General features: G+C 34.3%; 2 protein-coding genes across 2 annotated transcripts; both read right to left on the reverse strand.

Annotated features, from left to right (window-relative positions):
• Positions 1 to 487: 487 nt before the first annotated feature.
• On the reverse strand, positions 488 to 7,430 carry LOC147395463 (histidine-containing phosphotransfer protein 2-like). The gene is made up of 6 exons (XM_086450525.1): positions 7,237 to 7,430; positions 5,796 to 5,926; positions 5,623 to 5,691; positions 2,862 to 2,933; positions 1,981 to 2,053; positions 488 to 771 (listed from the first exon to the last, which is right to left on the reverse strand). Exons 1-6 carry the CDS (start codon positions 7,294 to 7,296, stop codon positions 730 to 732), a joined length of 447 nt encoding a protein of 148 aa, XP_086306651.1. The 5' UTR covers positions 7,297 to 7,430; the 3' UTR covers positions 488 to 729.
• An 8,919-nt stretch (positions 7,431 to 16,349) lies between these two features.
• LOC147395464 (cytochrome P450 94C1-like) lies at positions 16,350 to 18,448 on the reverse strand. Its single transcript, XM_086452600.1, has one exon. The coding sequence runs from the start codon at positions 18,407 to 18,409 to the stop codon at positions 16,901 to 16,903; it is 1,509 nt and encodes a 502-aa protein (XP_086308726.1). The 5' UTR covers positions 18,410 to 18,448; the 3' UTR covers positions 16,350 to 16,900.
• Positions 18,449 to 19,774: the final 1,326 nt, after the last annotated feature.

Here is a 19,774-nt window from a genome sequence, read left to right on the forward strand (position 1 = left end):
TGCCCTCAAGATTTTACCTCGTACCGCACATCCTGATGTGAAAGTGAGTAGGAGTCATAGATGCTTTCCATCGAGATATAAGTCAAAAAGCATCAATAGTTCCTGCACACTTTCACTTCAGGATATGGATACGAGGTACAATCTTGAAGTCACTCCAGTACGACCCTTCTTCCAACTGTGCCCCAAATGAGGCCCTACAGTAACACTTCAGATCCCTAAACGATGGTTATTTAAGATGATGTTTATCCAAGCATTGATTGTGCCCTAATATTATCCCAAAAAAAAGTTTAAAGTTAAGACTGATAAGCTGCAGTAAATGATGAAAAAAATGTTTATAAATCACAATCAGGTCAAACTTTAGTCATAAAAGATTGAAGTCACGGTAGATCGCAAACCTACCATCAAGTAGAGATGATTGTTGCCAAAAAACAATATTTATAACCATTATTTCTAAAGATTTGAGCAGACTCTTAAGATGAGCACACCAGAAAAGAAAGTAGTTCACTCCTAATTTATGTATCCCAATATTCTTAATGATCATGAAACACTTCCAAAAACAATTTAAGATTTTTTTGGGTGCCCAAACAGAATATCAACAACATCAATCACTTACAATCCCAGAGCCTACGTAACTTATCAAGAAAGACCAGAAGGAAAGATATCAGAAACTTTCTATTGAAAGTTGAAACACACCTGGAGGAGGATTGCAGAACAAGATTGGCTATCTTATCATTGCTCTTTGGTACCATAGGCGAGGATTCTCTGCTCCAGCTGTACCCCGAAAGTTTCCAGAAGAAACATACCAACAACACCCAAAGGAACCCAAAAAAAAAAAAAAAAAAAAAAAAAAGAAAAATTAGAACAAGCAAAGGTGTATTCGATGAACATTTCCTATTAAAGTAACCAAATGGAAACAAAGCAATTAAGGTAGAAGGTTTTCGGCTCAAGCAGTCTAGGTTGCACTCTTTAGTTAGATCAGGATTTTCCAACACATGGTAAACACAGCCATATTCACAAGAATCCGAAACTAGGATGAGTATATATATATACTAGAAGTGGACCAAAAATCACCCTGCGTCAACTATACAACCAAATATTGACCAGACTTGGATGATTAAGACTTGGTACTTTCAGGTTGGGAGTGTCTAAAAGACGAAAACTTTGGGCAATCCTAGAGGTCTCCTAACATATTAAATACCCAGATAATAGATGGCCTTGAATACCATTTGTCTTTACAGAACCCACCAACGTTGCCATATATATAGACTTATCAAAAAAAATTGTTGCCATATATTTAGAGATGGGGTTATATGGACTGAAGGACCATCCATCCCTATGGACCACATGTCAACGTGGTGCCCAAATACATCATCAGATGCCACATGTTGTAAAGAATAAAGTTCTATGAATTCTCAAAAAAAAAAAAAAAAAAAAAATTGAATAAAGAGATTTTTTTCACTGTTGGATTTAAATTTTAAATCTAGGAATTCAATGACCGTCCATTTTTAAACCCAAGATCCAACGTCAAAAAATGCTTTTTTGGGAGGATTTTATTTTCCAAGCCCAATCTAGACGACAAACAAGAGGCTGAGTTGTCATTTGGACCAATGTGGCAATCCACGTGACCCAAATGTGGACCTCGGTCCATGCAACTTTTTCCCATATATATATATATATATATATATATATATATATATATATATATATATATATATATATATATATACTATTTGAGGATCTCAGCATACTAGGGAATCTAAAGGGATTGTGACCTCCCCCATGTAAAGGGTGTGCTACTAACTACCCTGCTCTTAGCAGGAATTTTATATTTCTTCTTGATATCGAACTTAAGGCACATGATATATTCTCTCTCAGCAAAAGGAGCTAAATATGCAGATATGCTCCCTAATTCAATGCAGGTTATAAATCAAATATTTTATTTTAAATGTATAGAAATATAAAATTCACATCACATATTACCTGAACCATAGTCTCAAATTTGTTTCTTATGTAACAGTATTCATGCTTGATCATATTCAACGCCTGTGTGCACCTAAAAGGACAAAATATTTCAATCAAAGAAGGAAAACAAATTTCCAAACAAAGTATAGACCTATAAGCAACGGGAGTTAACTCCAAAGAAAAAAAGGAAAAAATAAAAAAGAACAATATTAGATAGTATCGTAACTGAGGTATGCGTTCAGTGAATTCAAGATCTAGCCAAAATTGGCAGACAGAAGGAAAAGCGCAGAACCATATTTAAAAGCTTGAAATTGGTATATAATAATGCTGAAGTGACCTCAAGATTGTACCTCATATTGCACATCTTGATGTGAAAGTGTGTAGGAACCATAGATAATTTTCATCGAGATACGAGTCAAAAATCATCTATGGTTCCAACATACTTTCACATCAAGATATGCGATATGAGATACAATCTTGAGCACTCCAGCATGGCTCATTGGAATAATGCATACTAAAAACCAATAATACTTACTAAGATTTACTCAAGTGCAATGGGGTGGTTTTAATGGTTGAATGTTCCGCAAAACATACAAATGCTTCCTTAAATAGCAAAATATTTACATGAAATAGTTATAAGTCATAGGAAAGGGTCCATGATCTCCAATATAAAGAGTAAATGATCTAAAGTTGATGAATTCTATTAAGGACCTGATCTAACATTACTAATTCATTTATTAAAAAGATATTATTATTACGCCATCCACTGAGTTCTTTTTTTGTTTGCTTTTCCTTCTTTTGATAAGTGTACCCATTTAGTTGATAACCATTATCGAGCAAAATGAGTAATCAGCAATTCAGCACCAGTCAATAAGTGGAAGCATTATATCACAACATACCCATCCTTGTCCTCCTCCTCACAAGCTTGACGGAAGTTGATGCAGGCAAGCTTTACACGCTGCGCACCAACACTGCAACACCAAATACAGTAAAGGTACTAAGCTTCAATGTAAAATTAATTCAATAATGGGAGGGAAATTGGGTTTGTGGAACACATGCATGGTGTTGGTGGGAGCGGCTATAGACGATAACTGAAGGGTTTTTTTTTAAATGAAGGAACCCAAAAGAACAAAGGAATCAAAAGCTGTAAAATTTGAGCATTGTGGAAAAGGTTTCATATTGTTTCTCTTCTATAGTTCTCTATCCCTTGGGCCAAAGATACGGAGGAGATCCACGTAGACATGCAAACATCAGTCAAGATTTTTGATATTTTCAAATATGAAATTGTTGTTCTTTGTAATTATATTTAATGCCAATGAGATTACTGGCTAAGGACATGTAATGATGTAAATGGAAATTTTCTATCATTAGGGAACTCTCTTCCATAGTTTTCCTACTTATCATTTCTTTAAAAGGATTTAGTTACACTAAAAGTACTTAACATTTCTTTCGTACTCATCTGGTCTTAGCAGAATAAGTATAAACATCACCATGTGTTTCCTAACCATCATTTAGTTTCCATTACTGTGACTATATCACTATACTGTTATTTAGTGCTATATATGGTTAATGTTTATGGCAGGGCTGGCTCGACCATAAGGAGACTTGGGCAACAGCCTAAGGCCCCAGTTGAGAGAAGTCCCCAAAATTGAAATTCTTATCCCCTCTCATGTGGTGAGAAGACCCTCCTAAAAAAATCTCCTAAAATGTTTTAAAAGAGAAAAACTCTTGAAAGCAACTCTCATGACTCTCCTTAGACAAAGCCCCCCAAAAATGAAACTCTTAAGAGAAACACTTTCTTTACTAACTTAGTAAGATTTTTTTTATCTTACTAAGGGTGGTTGATCTCAAATGGATTACCAAAGTGGCAATCCAACACCGCAGTGGAAAAACTCAAATCCAAAAAAACAATTTCTTTTTTTGAGCTTGATCCAAGGTTTTGAAATGGACGGCTACTGAACTCCCACCGAATTCCCAAATTTAAAATTAAAATTTGACAGTGAAAAATAACTTTCTTTAAGATTTGATTTAGAAAAAGTTCGTAAAATTTTGTCCTCTACATCCCCATGGCATTGTATCATGTCTGTAGAGGCCAAGGGTGAGCCATCCTTAGTAAGATTTCAAATACAATTTACCATTAACCCCCTATGTTGTAAGGTCTTCCAAAAAACCTTATTAAAGAAACATAAAATAACATAAAATAAACTCACAAGACTTGAAAGGCTCCCCCGGTGGAAGCCCCCCCTCAAAAAAAGAAAAAGAAAAAAGAAAGATTTAAACATGCCTCTCCACATTTCAAACAGATGACAGGTCATGCCCCCTAGACCTAGGTCTTTTCACAGAGAATTCCATAAATGACCTATATACCATCATCTCTTTTTTTTTTTTTTTGATAGGTTAAATACCATCATCTTCTCTGAAGGTCCCTTGATTTTCTTCCCAAAATCAGTGGTCTTCAACCATGTTTTTTTGCATTTTTCAACCTTAGGATTTTGTCTTCTTCAACCTTCAAACCTCAAGAACTAGATAGGAATTTTGGAGGAGGACAACCTTGGATGTTCACAAAATCAGTCATCTAATACCTCTTCGGTAAAACCTCTTACCCTCATCTTCATTCTTCAACTTCAAAAATCTACCTAGTTCAACTTGCAAATATCAATAACGAGATAGGATTTTTTTTGGGACGTGGAAGATGATGAAATTTTGTGTAGAAAAATCAAGAAGTTAAGACAAGGTTGTAACTGATGGATTCAAGTTAAGGATGAACAGGTAAAAATAATTACCCATAGAGGTTGAAAATCTTGAAGATGATAGATTTTTGGGAGAAAAATCAAGAGTTCTGTTGAGGATGAGAGTGTTTTCGAAATTATTTTACTCTTTCAAAGAAGAACTACGTAAATGGGGCATGTCAGCAGTTTAAAAATGTAGGGGGTTATCCCTAATATTGACCAGAACAAAGAGGGTACTCATGTCTATACTGTCAACTTTACCAAAAAAATAAAGGGACTCTTAAAGGACTCTAATTAGAAGTTCTACTCCTTCCTTATGTTCAAAAGAAAAAAAAAAAGAGAAAACTTAAAGCATTCTCCATGGTGAAAATTCCCCTTAAAAAAGAAGTCTCATTTGGATTTTTTGCCTTAGGCCTCAACTTATGTTGAGCCGGCCCTGGCTTATGGAGATGGTTTTGCAACCCAACTCCGGGAGTACAGGAATACCGGATGCAGTAGAAACCAAACATCAAATTTTGTGGAATAAAAGACAAGCACTTTTGAAATTAATCCGGCATACTGTTATACATGTTGAACATGTGTAAAGGATCAAATGTATCTGGCTATGAGATCTCCTATATCAAACATTGAACCAATTGGATGATATGTATCATCCAATCCATCGACTTCTGGACTTTTTTTCCCATCCTAGAAGACCGTGATACAAAAAATGGACAGTTAGAATCAACTGCTGGAGTTGAGAGATGACTAGCATCACAGGTGAAACAATCAATTGATGCCAAACTCTCTGCACATAAGGCACCAAATACACCAAACAGTGAAACTGCCAAATGGAAGTACTTCAAGTTCCCTATCTTGATTTATCAAATTAAACAGTTCCAATTCAATTTTTTATTCTTTTCGAGCATAGATTAATAAATTGCTCTATCACCTTGAGCTACTTCCTTTAAGTTGGTGAACATAAGCATCAATCTTGTGGTAATCCACTACAGGTTGGCCCCTGCACACCAAATAGATAAAACACAAGCCAAAAGATCAACCTAAAGTGAATCCACAAGAGCATAAAAAACAAATCATAAAATAAATTATTAGGTTTGAAAGTACAGATATTTGGTTAGTTCTGTTAAAATCCTCTTCGAATCTTCGCAGAACAAGGTGATCACTTCTGCAATAAAACCAGGATTATTTGCATCTTGAAGTAACTGAAGTTGGCTGAATTGTGTATCCAACAGTTCCTGCAAGGTAGAAAGATCAAGAAGAATCACTAAACTCCACATCCCCACTCAATCACCCTTTCTCCACTAACAGGATCTAAAAATAGATAATCCATTCTTCAAAACAGGTTTCAATGTGTTATCTAAGCATAATGAGAATCCAAAGCCACACATAAACATGATTGTATCTTCACTTGTAAAACTACAAATCCTTTGATCAGAAGTAAAAAAGAAAAAAGAAAAAGTAAAGAGATAATGAACGAACTTGCCCAATAAGGCTATGATCACTTCACACTAATCAAATCAACACAAACTAAAGTGGTTTATTAAGAAATCTCAAGTTTATGATAGATCAATAGTTAAGAATTGAAACAAAAATGAATGAAAAAGAGAGGACTGCCAAAAGAATCACTCTCTCCACTATCGGGATCTAAAAAATGGATAATCCACTCTTCTTCACACATAAATAGGAGCATATCTTCAATTGTAAAACCAAAGATCTTACTAATAGAGTTATTAAAAAAGAAATAAGCAGAGAGATCATGAACTAATAAGGAAATAATCACTTAAAAGTTAAAACTAATCAAATCAACATAAACTAAAGCATTTTCTTAAGAAATCGAAAGTTTTTGATAGATCGATATAAAGAAGTGAAACAAAATAAATAAATCTTTCAAAGAAAAAAAAATCCTCACCTAATTCTATCCTTTTCACTGATAAAAAAGAGAGAATTGAAACAAAAATCAATGAAATAAAGAATTATCAGAAGCATCTCCAAAAAAAATTACACTCAGGAACAAATCGATCTACAAGAAAAATCAGTAGAAGAACTAAAACAATATTAAACAAAAATCCTCACCAAGCTCAATCGGTTGCATCGATTCAAAAAAGAAAAAAATATTGAAACAAAAATGAATAAAAGAGAGAATCACCAGAAGAATCCCCAACAAAACACTCAAGAACAAATCGATCTTCAATAAAAATAAAAATCTGTCAAACGACTCAACGTACTCTATCCTTTTCACCGATCAAAAACAAAAGAATTGAAACAAAAATGAAAGAAAAGAGAGACTTATGGGACGAATCTCCAAAAAAACACTAAAAACTAATCGACATACAACCAAAATCAATAGAAGAATTGAAACAAAAAAATCTTTGAAAAAACTCAACGAACTCTATCCTTTCCCCCGATAAAAAAAAAAATAAATAAAAGAATTGAAACAAATGAGAGAATTATCAAAAGAATCTTAAAAAAAAAAAAAAAAAAAAAAAAAACAGACCACTCAAGAACAAATCGATCTACAAGTAAAATCAGTCGAAGAATCGATTACCTCATCGTACATGGATGAGACTAATCCTTCGAGTTGTTGTTTAAGCGCCATCAACGCCATTTCTCACTCGAAACCCTAATGGACTAAAAACCTGAAAGTGAGAGAAAGGTTTCGAGAACTTAAGAGAACAAAAAGAAAAAAAAAAAAACAGTAGAGCAAGGAAGACTCTGTTCTGTTATTTATAGGCTTTGCATTAAATAAGTCTTTAAACGAAAAGGAAAAGGAAAACGAAAGGCCATTTAATATCATTTTCAAGTCTAAAAGCTTCCAAAATTCTGATTCGGTTAAAGATATGGGCTGATGAGCATCGGTTGTTATCTCCCACTGAGCTTTGTTTCTATTGGCGAAATTCCTCCTGTCCACTAAAATAATAGAAAAAATATATACTTACCTATTCTTTTAGTATACATAAGAAAGAGAAATTCTATTGCCACATCAACTTTTACTTATAACACACTAATCCTTTAAATTAAATTAGTGATACTTCCCAAAACATGCATTATTTATTTTAATTCCTAAAATTTTTGTTACAATGCATTATTTATTTTAATTCCTAAAACATGTTTTTCTAGTGAATTCATCACTTTTATCATCAATGAATTCGATGATAAATTACCAACGAGATGGCTGATATGACAAAATCACTGATGTTTTATCATCAAATTTATTGATTATAAAAAATAACAAATTCACTAGAAAAACATGTTTTGGAAATCAAAATTATTGGTGTATTAGACTTAGAATTTCGTCATATTCAGTACGCGAAATGGAGATTTACTCGTTAAATTATTTGTTTGAGGGTATAGAGAATAACTATTTTCTTTTAATAATTACATCCCCATCTTCTTCTTCTACTTTTTTTTTTATAATCGGGAATCCTTGTAGATAGCGGACCAAATGTGTATATGGGTAGAAGAATTCTGTTAAGTCACTTTCGTGAGAGCTTGACAAGAATTTATATAATTAAAAAAGTCAAAAGAAAAAAAAAAAAAAAAAAACTCTTACAAATAAGAAATAAATAAAAAGCTATTACTACTAAATAATTTTGACTGAAAAAGTAACTACATTATTTCCAATATGAGTTTTGCCCAATCCATAGACCTTGCTCTTGTACAAGGACTAGTCTCAGGGCATATGTTATTCTTCTACCCTTAGATGAGAAGAAACTTTAGAATACCGGGATTTTATATAAATCATGCGAAATACTAAAATTGATGTTTAAATTGAGATTTTAAATAAATCAATGTCATTTAGCCCAAAAAAAAAATCATAACGACTTTTTTTAACACTAGAAAATCTTCCATTTGGAACAGTAACTCATGTTTTTTGACAAAAATACCCTCCAGTCACCTTTCTTTAGTAAATCCTTCTAACATATTTTGTAAATTACAACCTCCTCTTCCCTAATCATTTTCATGATTGAACAAGAGAAAGACTCTTCATTATCACTCAAAAACTCACCAAATAACTACAAGAATCTCCAAAAAGGATCCAGCTTTGAGGAACGACCAACATCTTGGAGATCTATCATTAATCTTGTAGATCTCGTGTTCAATCCACGATCCATTGGCGATTTACATCAAAGGTTATTACTTTCTTATCTCTTTCTTTCATTTCTTTTAAAATTGTTTATATAATCTCGTAGACCTTTATCCTCATAGTTATATAATGAAAAATAGTAGTAAAAATTTAAATGATTTTGGTAATCTTGTCGGGGCATATATTGGTGGTACAAGCAAGTTTATTCAAGTGGAAAAACATATAAAATTTTGAGAGTTATGAAACATATTTCGGATTTAGACGTGTTTGCATTTGATTCGATTAATATTTGTTAACACCCTTACTTATAATCCCTATGAAATATACATATAATCCAACTGTTCTGAACCATTTCTTATTCACACAGAAATGACAAATATTTGTGTTTATTAATGTTGAATGATATTTCCATAAACAGCAACCACACTTTCGTTGGGCATGGTTGTGGTACATGTCAGTTAGTCATGAGCTTAATGTAGAGAATCAAATTAGAAGACCTAGGGTGACTCTATTTGCACACACCAAACTGGCTCATTGTACCCATTTAGTCGTGATATCCACCTTAAAGAAAACGCTTAATTCATTTGGTTTTTCTCTAATTCTCGTTGCACCCACTATTAGCCATTGAACCAATCTCTTCTCTCTTCTTCTTCTCTCTCTCTCACTCACACACACACACACACACACACACATTTCTTGTTTTTTTTACATCTATAAAGATTTCAATGAGAATTTTAGGATTACTAATTTGTTGATAAGAAATTTCTGTGTTAAGCTGATGAATCAATGGCATGTTGTCACATGTATTGAAAAAAGCAAGTGCGTTTTGTTGGTGAGGAAAAAATTTATGAACAATTAGGAGTTTGGATTTTAAGTGCTTTTTCAATACACGTGTAACATGTCATCGGTTCATCAACTTAGCATAGAAATTTCTTAACATTATATTCTTACTCCCAAATTATTCCTTCTTTATAAATGTTTCTTGTATGGTCGAAACATCCCATCAAATCATCATAATGCTCCAAGTCAAGGCGTTCGAGAATGTAAGTAGGACTATATCCTGCTCGCGTGAGTAACCACATTTATAGTTGTATGTTTATGTCCATAAATAATAACAAATCTTACGAGATAAACTTGATGTCGACCGTTTAAGCACAAAATCCAATAGTTGAAAATTATCCTCGAGATAAGTATCATTGGTATATTATTATTGTGATATTAAAAAAAAATAAAATAAAAAATAAATAACTAGTTTGTTAAATATTTCAACTAAAATGCAAAGAAATTAAACAAATTAAAAAAATAATAATAATAATAATAAACAATTCCTAGTCCTAACTAGACTTATCAAACAGCAAAACATGCATTTGTTCACATAAAAATCCAGTCAGCTGAATCATGAAAGACAACGATAGGGCTCCTAACGGTGTAAATTGAGTCGCTCCATACAAATGATGTCGTTATAACTGGATTCGTATCGAGTGCTTACCCTTCACTTCCACCTTGAATGATTTATTCTCATGAGGCCCATTAAATGTCAAAGTATTAGGTATAATGGTAACGGCGAGACCCCCCGTAGATTGTACCTTGGCCTTAAATGTAGACTTTCCGTTAACCACATGGATCACCTCGAAATGGCTGAAATCCGTTGAGTTGGGTTGGTCATCCCGAGTTGCATTGCCGGGCAATTTAGGCCATCTGTCCTTCCAGGTAGCTTGAACAATTTACATGACCCAAACCTAGAATTAGGCCAAGTGCAGTTCCATTATAGCTCTCCTTGCATAGGTAACTGATGTAAGAAGTCGACGTTAAGTCGTAGATCAGACTTGGGTCTATTGCGATTATTGGATTGATCTGACCCGACCTGGTTGAAAACTCTGTTTTGACCACTGTCGGAGTTGCTGATTCAAGAAGAAACATACGGCCCCGTGTGTATTGGCTTTTCTAAGTGCTTTTGCCTCTTGCGGAGAGTAAAAAGCACTTTAACGGTGTTTAAATAAATAGCTCTGAGAGATAACTGCTTTACTTTTGAGTCATTTTGGTATTTTTTTCACGAAGTATTGATGGTGCTCCTTCTCAAAATTACTTTTACGCGGAACCACAGAACACCTTCATAATGATGGGATTGGGATAATTATGCCCCTTATAAATTTTGAAAATGACAAACATACCTTCAAAAAAAGGCAATTGCAATAATATTATATTACTATCCCTTGATGCAGTGGTAGATATAGCCTTTTGGTGTAGCATTTGGGACAAATATGCCTTCCATAAATTTTAAAAATTACAAGCATACCCTCAAAAAGGTAATTGTAATAATATTATATTACCATCCATTGATATGGTGGTAGCATTTGGATTTGGATTTGGATTTCTAGCTCTCTCAATGGTTACACTCGATAATTTATCCATGAGGTTCCAACCATGATTGAAAGTTTCTTCTTGCAAGATTGATGTGAACAATTAAATACAAATTTATTATCCATGGATGTGGTGAAAGTTTCTTTATATTTTTAGTAGTTGTATATATTTGCTCACAATCTCTTTCATTTATTTATAATTATTGGGTGTTTAATTAAGTTTTTATGGATAAAAACAGTAACTACTTTTATTTCTTTTGGAGCATAATTTGTTAAGTTATTATGTTAAAAACAGTAATTGATACTTATAAGGGCATTCTGATCATTTTAACAAAATCTAAAATAGTTGCTAAACACAAAACTTTATGAGAAGTACTTCTTAGAACCTGCATCCAAACGCACAACAATTATCTACCTACTCCAGATGGTACTTCAAAAAGTACTTCTAACTCCTACATCCACATGGGCCCATAATTACTCTTTGAGATCTACACTTTACACTAGTACTCCACCTTTAAAATAAGATTGACAATGGACCAGGTCAAATCAGATCGGATATCTTATCTATTTTCTATCATATAATTTAGGGTCCACAACTTGGATTTCCAAGTGAATCTGATTTGATGTGTATATGTATATCTTATTAGACTAATGATAAACTGACTCGACAAAAGTCACTCACTCGCTGATGTGGATGATTGTACCGAACCATAGATCTTTTCCGTTGTGTATCCTGAAGAAAAAGATCTATGGTTCTGTGCACATGCCACATCAGTGTGGGGATTTCGAGTGCTTTTTTTTTTTTTTTGAGTTAGTTTATCGCGACTCATCTTATCATACATAAAAATCGGATTTGATCCAATTAAGGCGGTCAATAAGCCATATCTTGGCCCCATGGCCCTGACATGGACCTGGTTTGGAGAAGTGTAATTAGGCCATCGCCTATTTATGTATTGGGTTGGGCCAGTCTAGCTAGGCCCAATTTATGGGCTCGAGCTTACGAGCTAAACCCATTGGAAAATCCAACCATATAAATATAAGCTGGATGTAAACCAGTTTTGATGGGGTGCCAATAGCAGCTCTCCAAATAAAAGGGAAGTATTTGGAATATCATATCAATCAACTAAAGACCCTTATATGGGATCCCATAGATTACATGCAAGAACCCTTGAAAAAACCTTTTAGCAAGGGTGCACGTTGTTGATGATGTTGCTTGCATTGGTGGGATTCATTTAGGACTGTTAAGGGGCCAGGTTTCGACCCGATCTGGCCTTACTTGGCATGGACCGAGTTTGGGTAGTGTTACGGTTTCCATTTGGTATTGGGCTGGTCTACGCCTGATTCATTTTTAGTGGCAAGTTAATGGCCCTTAAATAGACCCAAAAATATGTGGGCCGGACTTAAACCTAGACGTGTATTTATTTATCTTAACTGGTCTAGTCCGACAGTTAAATTTGCTATGTTTGGTCCTATAAGCATTCATGCATGGTGTGATAGACAAAATAAAAAATAAAAAATAAATAAAGATTTTGAGGGCCATCTTGATCCATTGACAACCCTAGATCTATAACCCACCAAAGAATTATTTTTGTGGTCTGGGCTAGCAATACATGCAGGCTGAACTACACCCTTGACATTTTGGCCTAAGTCCAGCCCAACAGTTAGACAACCTTTTTCTATTATGATGATCCATCCCAATTATTAAACACTTAATGAAGTAGCCTAATATGCTCCTGAATGATCTAACATGATCTAGCACAAGAAACTAAATATGTTCCTATTTAAACAAACATTGTTCCAATTCCGAACACTAAACAAAGTTTTATATAGTAAAACATGATTTAAAAGCAAGTAAGCAACTAACATGCTTGTTAGGACTCCATATATTTTGGTAAATATGTTCAAATAACTGATATCCATTTTGACTTTGTTATCGCCCCTTAAATTTTTTCTGAATATCTGAGACACCCCTGTGCATTCAAACCACCCATTTGATCTTTGCTGCCCCCTCAAAATTTTAGTGGATGTTTGGGACATTCTCCTCTTTTTTCAAACTGATGACTTGCCAATTTATTCTTGCTGCCCCCCTTTAAATTTTTAGTGGATATTTGAGTTACCCCACTTTTTTTTTTCTTACTGATTGCATGCTCCTTTTGTTGCCCGGACCCCCAACGAACAGGGTCGGAGCCAAGACTTTTTTTGTAGAGGGGGCAAACTATAGTTGACCAATAAGGTTGAAGAGCTTGAAGATAAGTGGTTTTTAGGAGAAAATTTTGAAGAAGGGGGCATTTAGGTCATTTCTCATTAGTCTATGAGAGAAGACCTAAGTCAAGAGGGCCGTGTCGTCAATTTTAAAACGTAGGGGTATCTCAAATATTCACCAGAATGTAAAGGATTGTTCAAATGAACAAAAATATTGGGGCCGGGGGTGTCATCACTTTGAAAACATAATGGTATCTCAAATATCCACAAAACATTGAGGGGGATGTTATGGATTTGAAAGCAAAGGGGTGTCTCAAATATTCATGAAAAAATTGAGGGGACAAGGTCAAAATGGGTAGGTGGTTCTCAAATATTAAGCAAATAGAGGAAGTTCTAATAAACCCAAAATATTTAGTGGGCAGGGAATATATCAAAAAATTTAATGGAAGTATGTAATTTTATAAAATTCTTGTGAGGGCAACTGCCCCATTACGCCCACTGTAAATCCGCTCGTCAGTGAATATTTGGGCTGACTTGGATACCTAGTCGTCTGCACATGTTTTTGAATATTTGGCTGTTTTCACACCGATGGCATGGACCATTACCTTACTCTTGTTATCTACACCACCCAAAAATAACATAATGTCTCCATATTCAACTTGTAAGAAACAAACAAAATCCTTCATTTTTCTTCCTAAAATCAGTCATCATCAAATTCTTCAACCTCTATAATTTTTTTTCTTTTTTTTTTTCTTTTAAGGTATTCTACAAGAGATTAAGACATGGTTTTGAATTAGTTCACAAACTTGTAAGACTTTGGTACATGTGATATGGACTATAGATGAAGACCATTCAGAGTTGGTTGGCAGATTTGAAACATAAAAGAGAATTTACCACATATATTAATGAGGGTTCAAATCTCTTATTACTTTCTCTCCAATATTCGTCCTCCAAGATTAGCTTAGGCATTGTTGGAATTTGGTAGCACTAAATGTTTTTTTTCTTTTTTTTAGGTAGCTCAGGGAGTATCCCCACTTTTGGTGAGATGGATATACCTAGGGCCATATGCACCATCTAACACCTTGTCACGTGTTATGGTATTTAAGTAGTCACATTTCTGTGGAGAGGCGTGTAGAGATTCGAAGACACAACTTGAAAAGTAAACCTAGTCGCTACTTACCATCTCAGCTAACCCCTGGTGGGTGGAAGCATTGAGGCATGCCTTAGGATTTCCAGTAAACATGCCAATGCAAGGAAACTCAAACAAAATAAGTGCTTCAAAATTTGATCATTCAATAGAGATGGGAGAAAAAAATTAGGGATTTGTATTCCAATTACTTAATGCAAGAGAGGCATTCCTTAGGACTTCCATTTAGCACTGAATCTTAATAAAGAATATGAGTGTTTTTTATTTTTTAGCTATCGAAGTAGAGTTAAGAGTCTAGATTATTGAATTAGGTTCCAATTGTGTCTGGGGCAGTTTCAATTTTCATGATTAGAATGTTGGATTAAAGATATTTTGGGGATTATAAAGCGTACCTACATAGATACAATGTGATAGATTATGATGCTACTTATACGTCCAATTCTCATCGGTCTCTTAATTTTTCTTCGGAAAGTGAGCTTCATATTGATGGAATTTGTTTTTGTAGATCTCACATTTTTTATTGGTCCACGTCTATTGAATGGTATCTAAATTTATAAAAATATACACGTTGAGTCTTGAGATGCCCTTTGTACATTTTTTATTTTATTTTATATATTTCCATATTTCTCTAGCAAAAAAAATAAAATAATCAACATCGATTCGAACAACAAATATCTCAACACATACGACATCTCCCACTTTAATCTCGAGACTCGTGTATCCTTAAGTATTATTTACATCTTAACTATATGTTTAATACATTATTTATTTATTATTATTTTTTCTAGTGTACACGAGCATATATTACTTGAATAAGACCTAGATTTAGAGTTTGGATATTGTTAAAGAAATATATGTTACACTATATCAGAATGGTTGGAAAATAATATTAAAAATATAACGCATGAGGACATTGGACATCCTAACTTATCCGCACTGGTCGACAACTTAAGGCACAACCCTCGGTGTCTTGGTTCAAATTTCAACCCCACTCGTGATTTTAATGATAGACTAACCGACCAACACGTGAGGAGGACCTTAGACAAGTACACTGCACCTTCATTATTTCAATTTTAGTTTTTTTTAACAGCCTCCCCCCCTTTCTAACGGAAAAAACCCCCCCCCCCCCCCTTTACAAATAAATAAATAAAAATCCCTAAGATTCACACTCCAACAATTTATGGATAAACCCTCCTCCCTATGGGAGCAGATCCTTTGTAATTGTTTTCTCGTAATTCTCTTAAGCGGTTGAGGGGTGCACAACACTGTCAAGTCAGTTACATCTAGTCATTTAAATTTACTAATTTATTATTCGATCATTCTCAAACACTTGATTAGAGAGAATTTTTTTTATTTTTATTTTTCACATCTGATCTAAATCATGATTACAAGATGATTGAGTTGTTTTTTCTGTTAAATATAATGTTTTATGGGCTGTAAAACAACCGTTACAAAGAAACTGGACTACAAAAAATCTACTCCCCTCCTGATATATCAACTTCCTTTTTCAGAAATATTAGAAAACATTGTACTTGGAGAAAATAAAAATAAAGTTGATTTAGACAATTAGACATACCCCTCCCAAGGTTATATTTTACTCTACAAAGAAAATAGTGTGTATGTTAGATGTGGAAGAGGAGATTATTTAGGTCATTTCCCGTTAGTATTCCACAGTAGACGAAGGTCAAAGGGGTTTCTCATCAATTTGAAAACACAGTGAGTATATGAAATATTTACCAAAAATTGGAGGCCTATGTTTAAATGACCCAAAAAAAAATAAAGAAAATGATCCCTTTGCTTTGATGATTGAACCACAAAAGTACATAAATTACAGTTCGAGACATACTTTTCATCAAACTGGTTAAAGACGATATAAAAGACAGTTTTATATTTACTCACAAGAAGATAAATCTCTTAAAGACAGAGCAGACATGCCTTCTCTTTCGAGGCAGACCACGTGGGTCATGCAGTATTAGAATACTATTTCTCTATATAAAGGGAACATCAGTGTTTGAAGTTTCATTAATTAAAAATGCCACATGGCAGATTAACATTTGGTTCATCAAGAGCCATTTCATTACATACCTAAAAAAAAAAAAAAACCTACCCTTAATGAATTGGAAATCGACAATACTGCATTTATCTGTGTGGTGTGGGACCATCTACAAGTGAGAGCAACTTGGATATCATCTGTGGGCCCAAATACGTTCCCGCAAGATTTAAATGAGTGGGGCTTCTAAAATTTGATGTTCTTGGAGACAGCAAAGATTTATTCCACTAAAATGCCAACTTCCTCGTGATTTCAACCCCGACGGATTATGCGCACGTTGATAGAATTCCTCTATGTCTGCTAAATTGCGCCATCTTCTACATTTGGGGTCCACCATACATGGATGGCTAACAGTTGGGTTAGCCGTTAGTGTGATATCCTCCTTTCCGAGACCCGAACCGGTAACCCTCCACTCACAGTAGCGGTTAGACCGGGAATGAACCGGGGTGTACGACTTGGTCCAGCAATTTCGATCTTGAACCGTCGAATCAACGAAAGAGCAACGCTTTTCATCTCCACTAGTGCCACTTCTTTTCCCAAACAGATCCTAAGCCCAGCTTGAAAAACCGGATATTTAAACGGGTTTTCGGGTGCGAACAACCCGTTCTTTAACCACCGATCCGGTTTGAATTCGAGACAATCCAAACCCCATATCTCTTCGATCCGACCCATTGCGTATGGATGATAAGTAACCCGTGTTCCCTTCCTTACGAACGTACCATCAGGGAGTACGTCATCCTCTTGAGAGAATTTCGAATCGAACTGCACAGGTGGATAGAGTCTCATACTCTCGTATAACGCAGCTTGTAAATAAGGCATCTCTCTCATTTGCTCAAAACTCGGGTTTTCTTGAGTTGACCCAATGACTCGTTCCGATTCATCAAGAATCGCTGACTCGACCTCTGGATGCTGAGCCAATAACCAGAAGAAACTGGTCAACGCTGAAGCGACCGTGTCACGACCCGCTAGAAGGAAACTTATAACAATATCTCTCAGATACTTGTCATCATTGACCGTACCCATGAACCTTGATAAAAGGTCTTGATGGGTAGAAAACCCTAATTTTCTTTTCTGTCTTATAACATCATCAGCCAAAACATTGATCGTCTTAATGGCTTCTCTTAACTTCTTCTCTGAACCTAAATTCAACAACCTTTTGATCTTCCAAATCAATGGCGATAACGACATCGCTCGTTGTGCAGACAATTTCGATGCTAGATCGAACGAAACAGCGAAATTCGATATGGGTGGTGAGAGCTCGAGACACCCGGGATCTAACCCAAATGAAAATTTACAAATATTATCAAAAGCAAATCGTCGAAATACATCTTGTAAATCCAATTCACTATTTTCTTTACCAGAAATAGATGATAGTAATGGAATTAATCGTCGATTTATCTCCGTTGTTACGACCTCGAAGGCATAAGATCGAATCGAGAGACTACCAAGCTCGAGACTCGCCATTTTTCGTTGAAACTTCCATGAATCACCATCAACATTGAAGATACCATGACCCAAAAGATCACCCAAGAGTATAGAGAAAGGTTTTCCTTTTGGGTAATTGTCGAAATTAGTTTTGAGAATGTATTCAACGTTGTCGGGGTTTGCGGTGATCGTGTTTCCGAGTACATGAATATGAATGGTTCGATTAGGAGATTTTCTAAGAAGATGAGTATACCAATCACAAAGATTATCGAATTCATTCGACCAGCTTGACGTGAGGTAAGTTCGACAAACGTCGCAATTACAACAAAGTTTTACTCTAAGAAAGAAGAGTAAGAGAGAGAATAGAGAGAAGGAGATGGTGAAGGAGAAGAAGAGAATGCAAAAGTGGGTCTGTAGAGACTGTAACCTAAAGAAAGCTTGAAACTCCATTGATGTGTTGCTGAAAGAGAGAGAGAAAGAGAGAATATACTGAGGAGGCAACAAGAGTGGCTGTTTTGTTTATATAGGTTTAAAATTTTCTTTACTTAACACATAAGAAAGAAAAGCAGTAAACGCACATGTAACACGTGCGTTAAATACGAAACATATTAACATATTTCTCACGTGCTGTAAATCTTTTTTCATAGTCAAGGTTTATGGTTAAGGATATTAATTAAAAGTGTTCAAACTTTAATGTCTAATGGTCCAATGAAAATGATGGTATCTCTTATGTAGCAATTTGGTTCTGATTTTAAGACCAATTGGTTGGTGGTATGAATCTTTTACTGTTGACACAATTAGGACTTGGGCCGATATCGTACAATATGTTTATTAATTAAATTATTTAGAGTGATGATTGATTGTCGAGTAAATGTATTTTGTCGAAACCAATCCTTATTTTGCATGACTTAATGGGGTAATTTAGTAGATTGTGGGGACAATTTTTTTTGCTATATCTGTAACTTTTCACTTAGGTCTAAATTTCTTATTTTGGAGATCATGAATTAATTAAAGAAAATACTTTATTGCCTCCAACATTGAGTTGACTTGGTAGTACGTAAAAAATCAATGATTTTCTAATTTATATCTCGAGAAAAAAGATAATGGTTATTTGTGCACTGTTAGGTCAACTCAGTGTTAGACCTAATGTCAATGCAAGCAATGTACCACGACTCATTAATTAATGTAAATTGAATCCAAAATTTGTGTTGGTAGAGTGTATGTTTCTGAACATATGTAAGTAGCTCTTTTATTTATTATTTTTTTTAATCATTTGTTGGCTTAGCAAAAGCACATGTGTATGTATATGTTGATTACTAAGCAAGCAAAATATTAAATAAGAGAATTAAAAAATGGATTTATTGTCAAGATTTAAAAACTGCAAAAATACAATTAACCTTAATAATGAAATTGTCCAAAACACTAATAAAAAATTAGGTCAAGCAAAAAAAAATAATAATCCAACTATACTGATTAAGCAAGTGGTATTAAGAAAATGATAATTAGAATGTGAAAGGGAGCAATACCCTCAGAGTCAAAGAACCAAATCGAAGGATTAACAATTGATTTGAGATGAAATTCTGATGCAGATCAATTGATTAACAATAAAGTTAGATTAAATATACAAGTATGTGAAAGTGGTGTTGGGATGCACAATGAATTAAGTATAATTTTATACTTAATTAAACTATAAGTTAGCCATTTAGTACCACATCATAGTTTGTCTGGACCTTATTTTTTTCCATTTTTTAAAGTTCTTTTGTTAGGTGTTCTTAATTTATATTAAAATATTACTTAGGAGACATAGCACATAGT

Source organism: Akebia trifoliata, chromosome 8 (genome assembly GCF_017979445.1).
Source record: "Akebia trifoliata isolate Shusen 1 chromosome 8, ASM1797944v1, whole genome shotgun sequence".
In the NCBI taxonomy this organism is placed as follows: Eukaryota; Viridiplantae; Streptophyta; class Magnoliopsida; order Ranunculales; family Lardizabalaceae; genus Akebia; species Akebia trifoliata.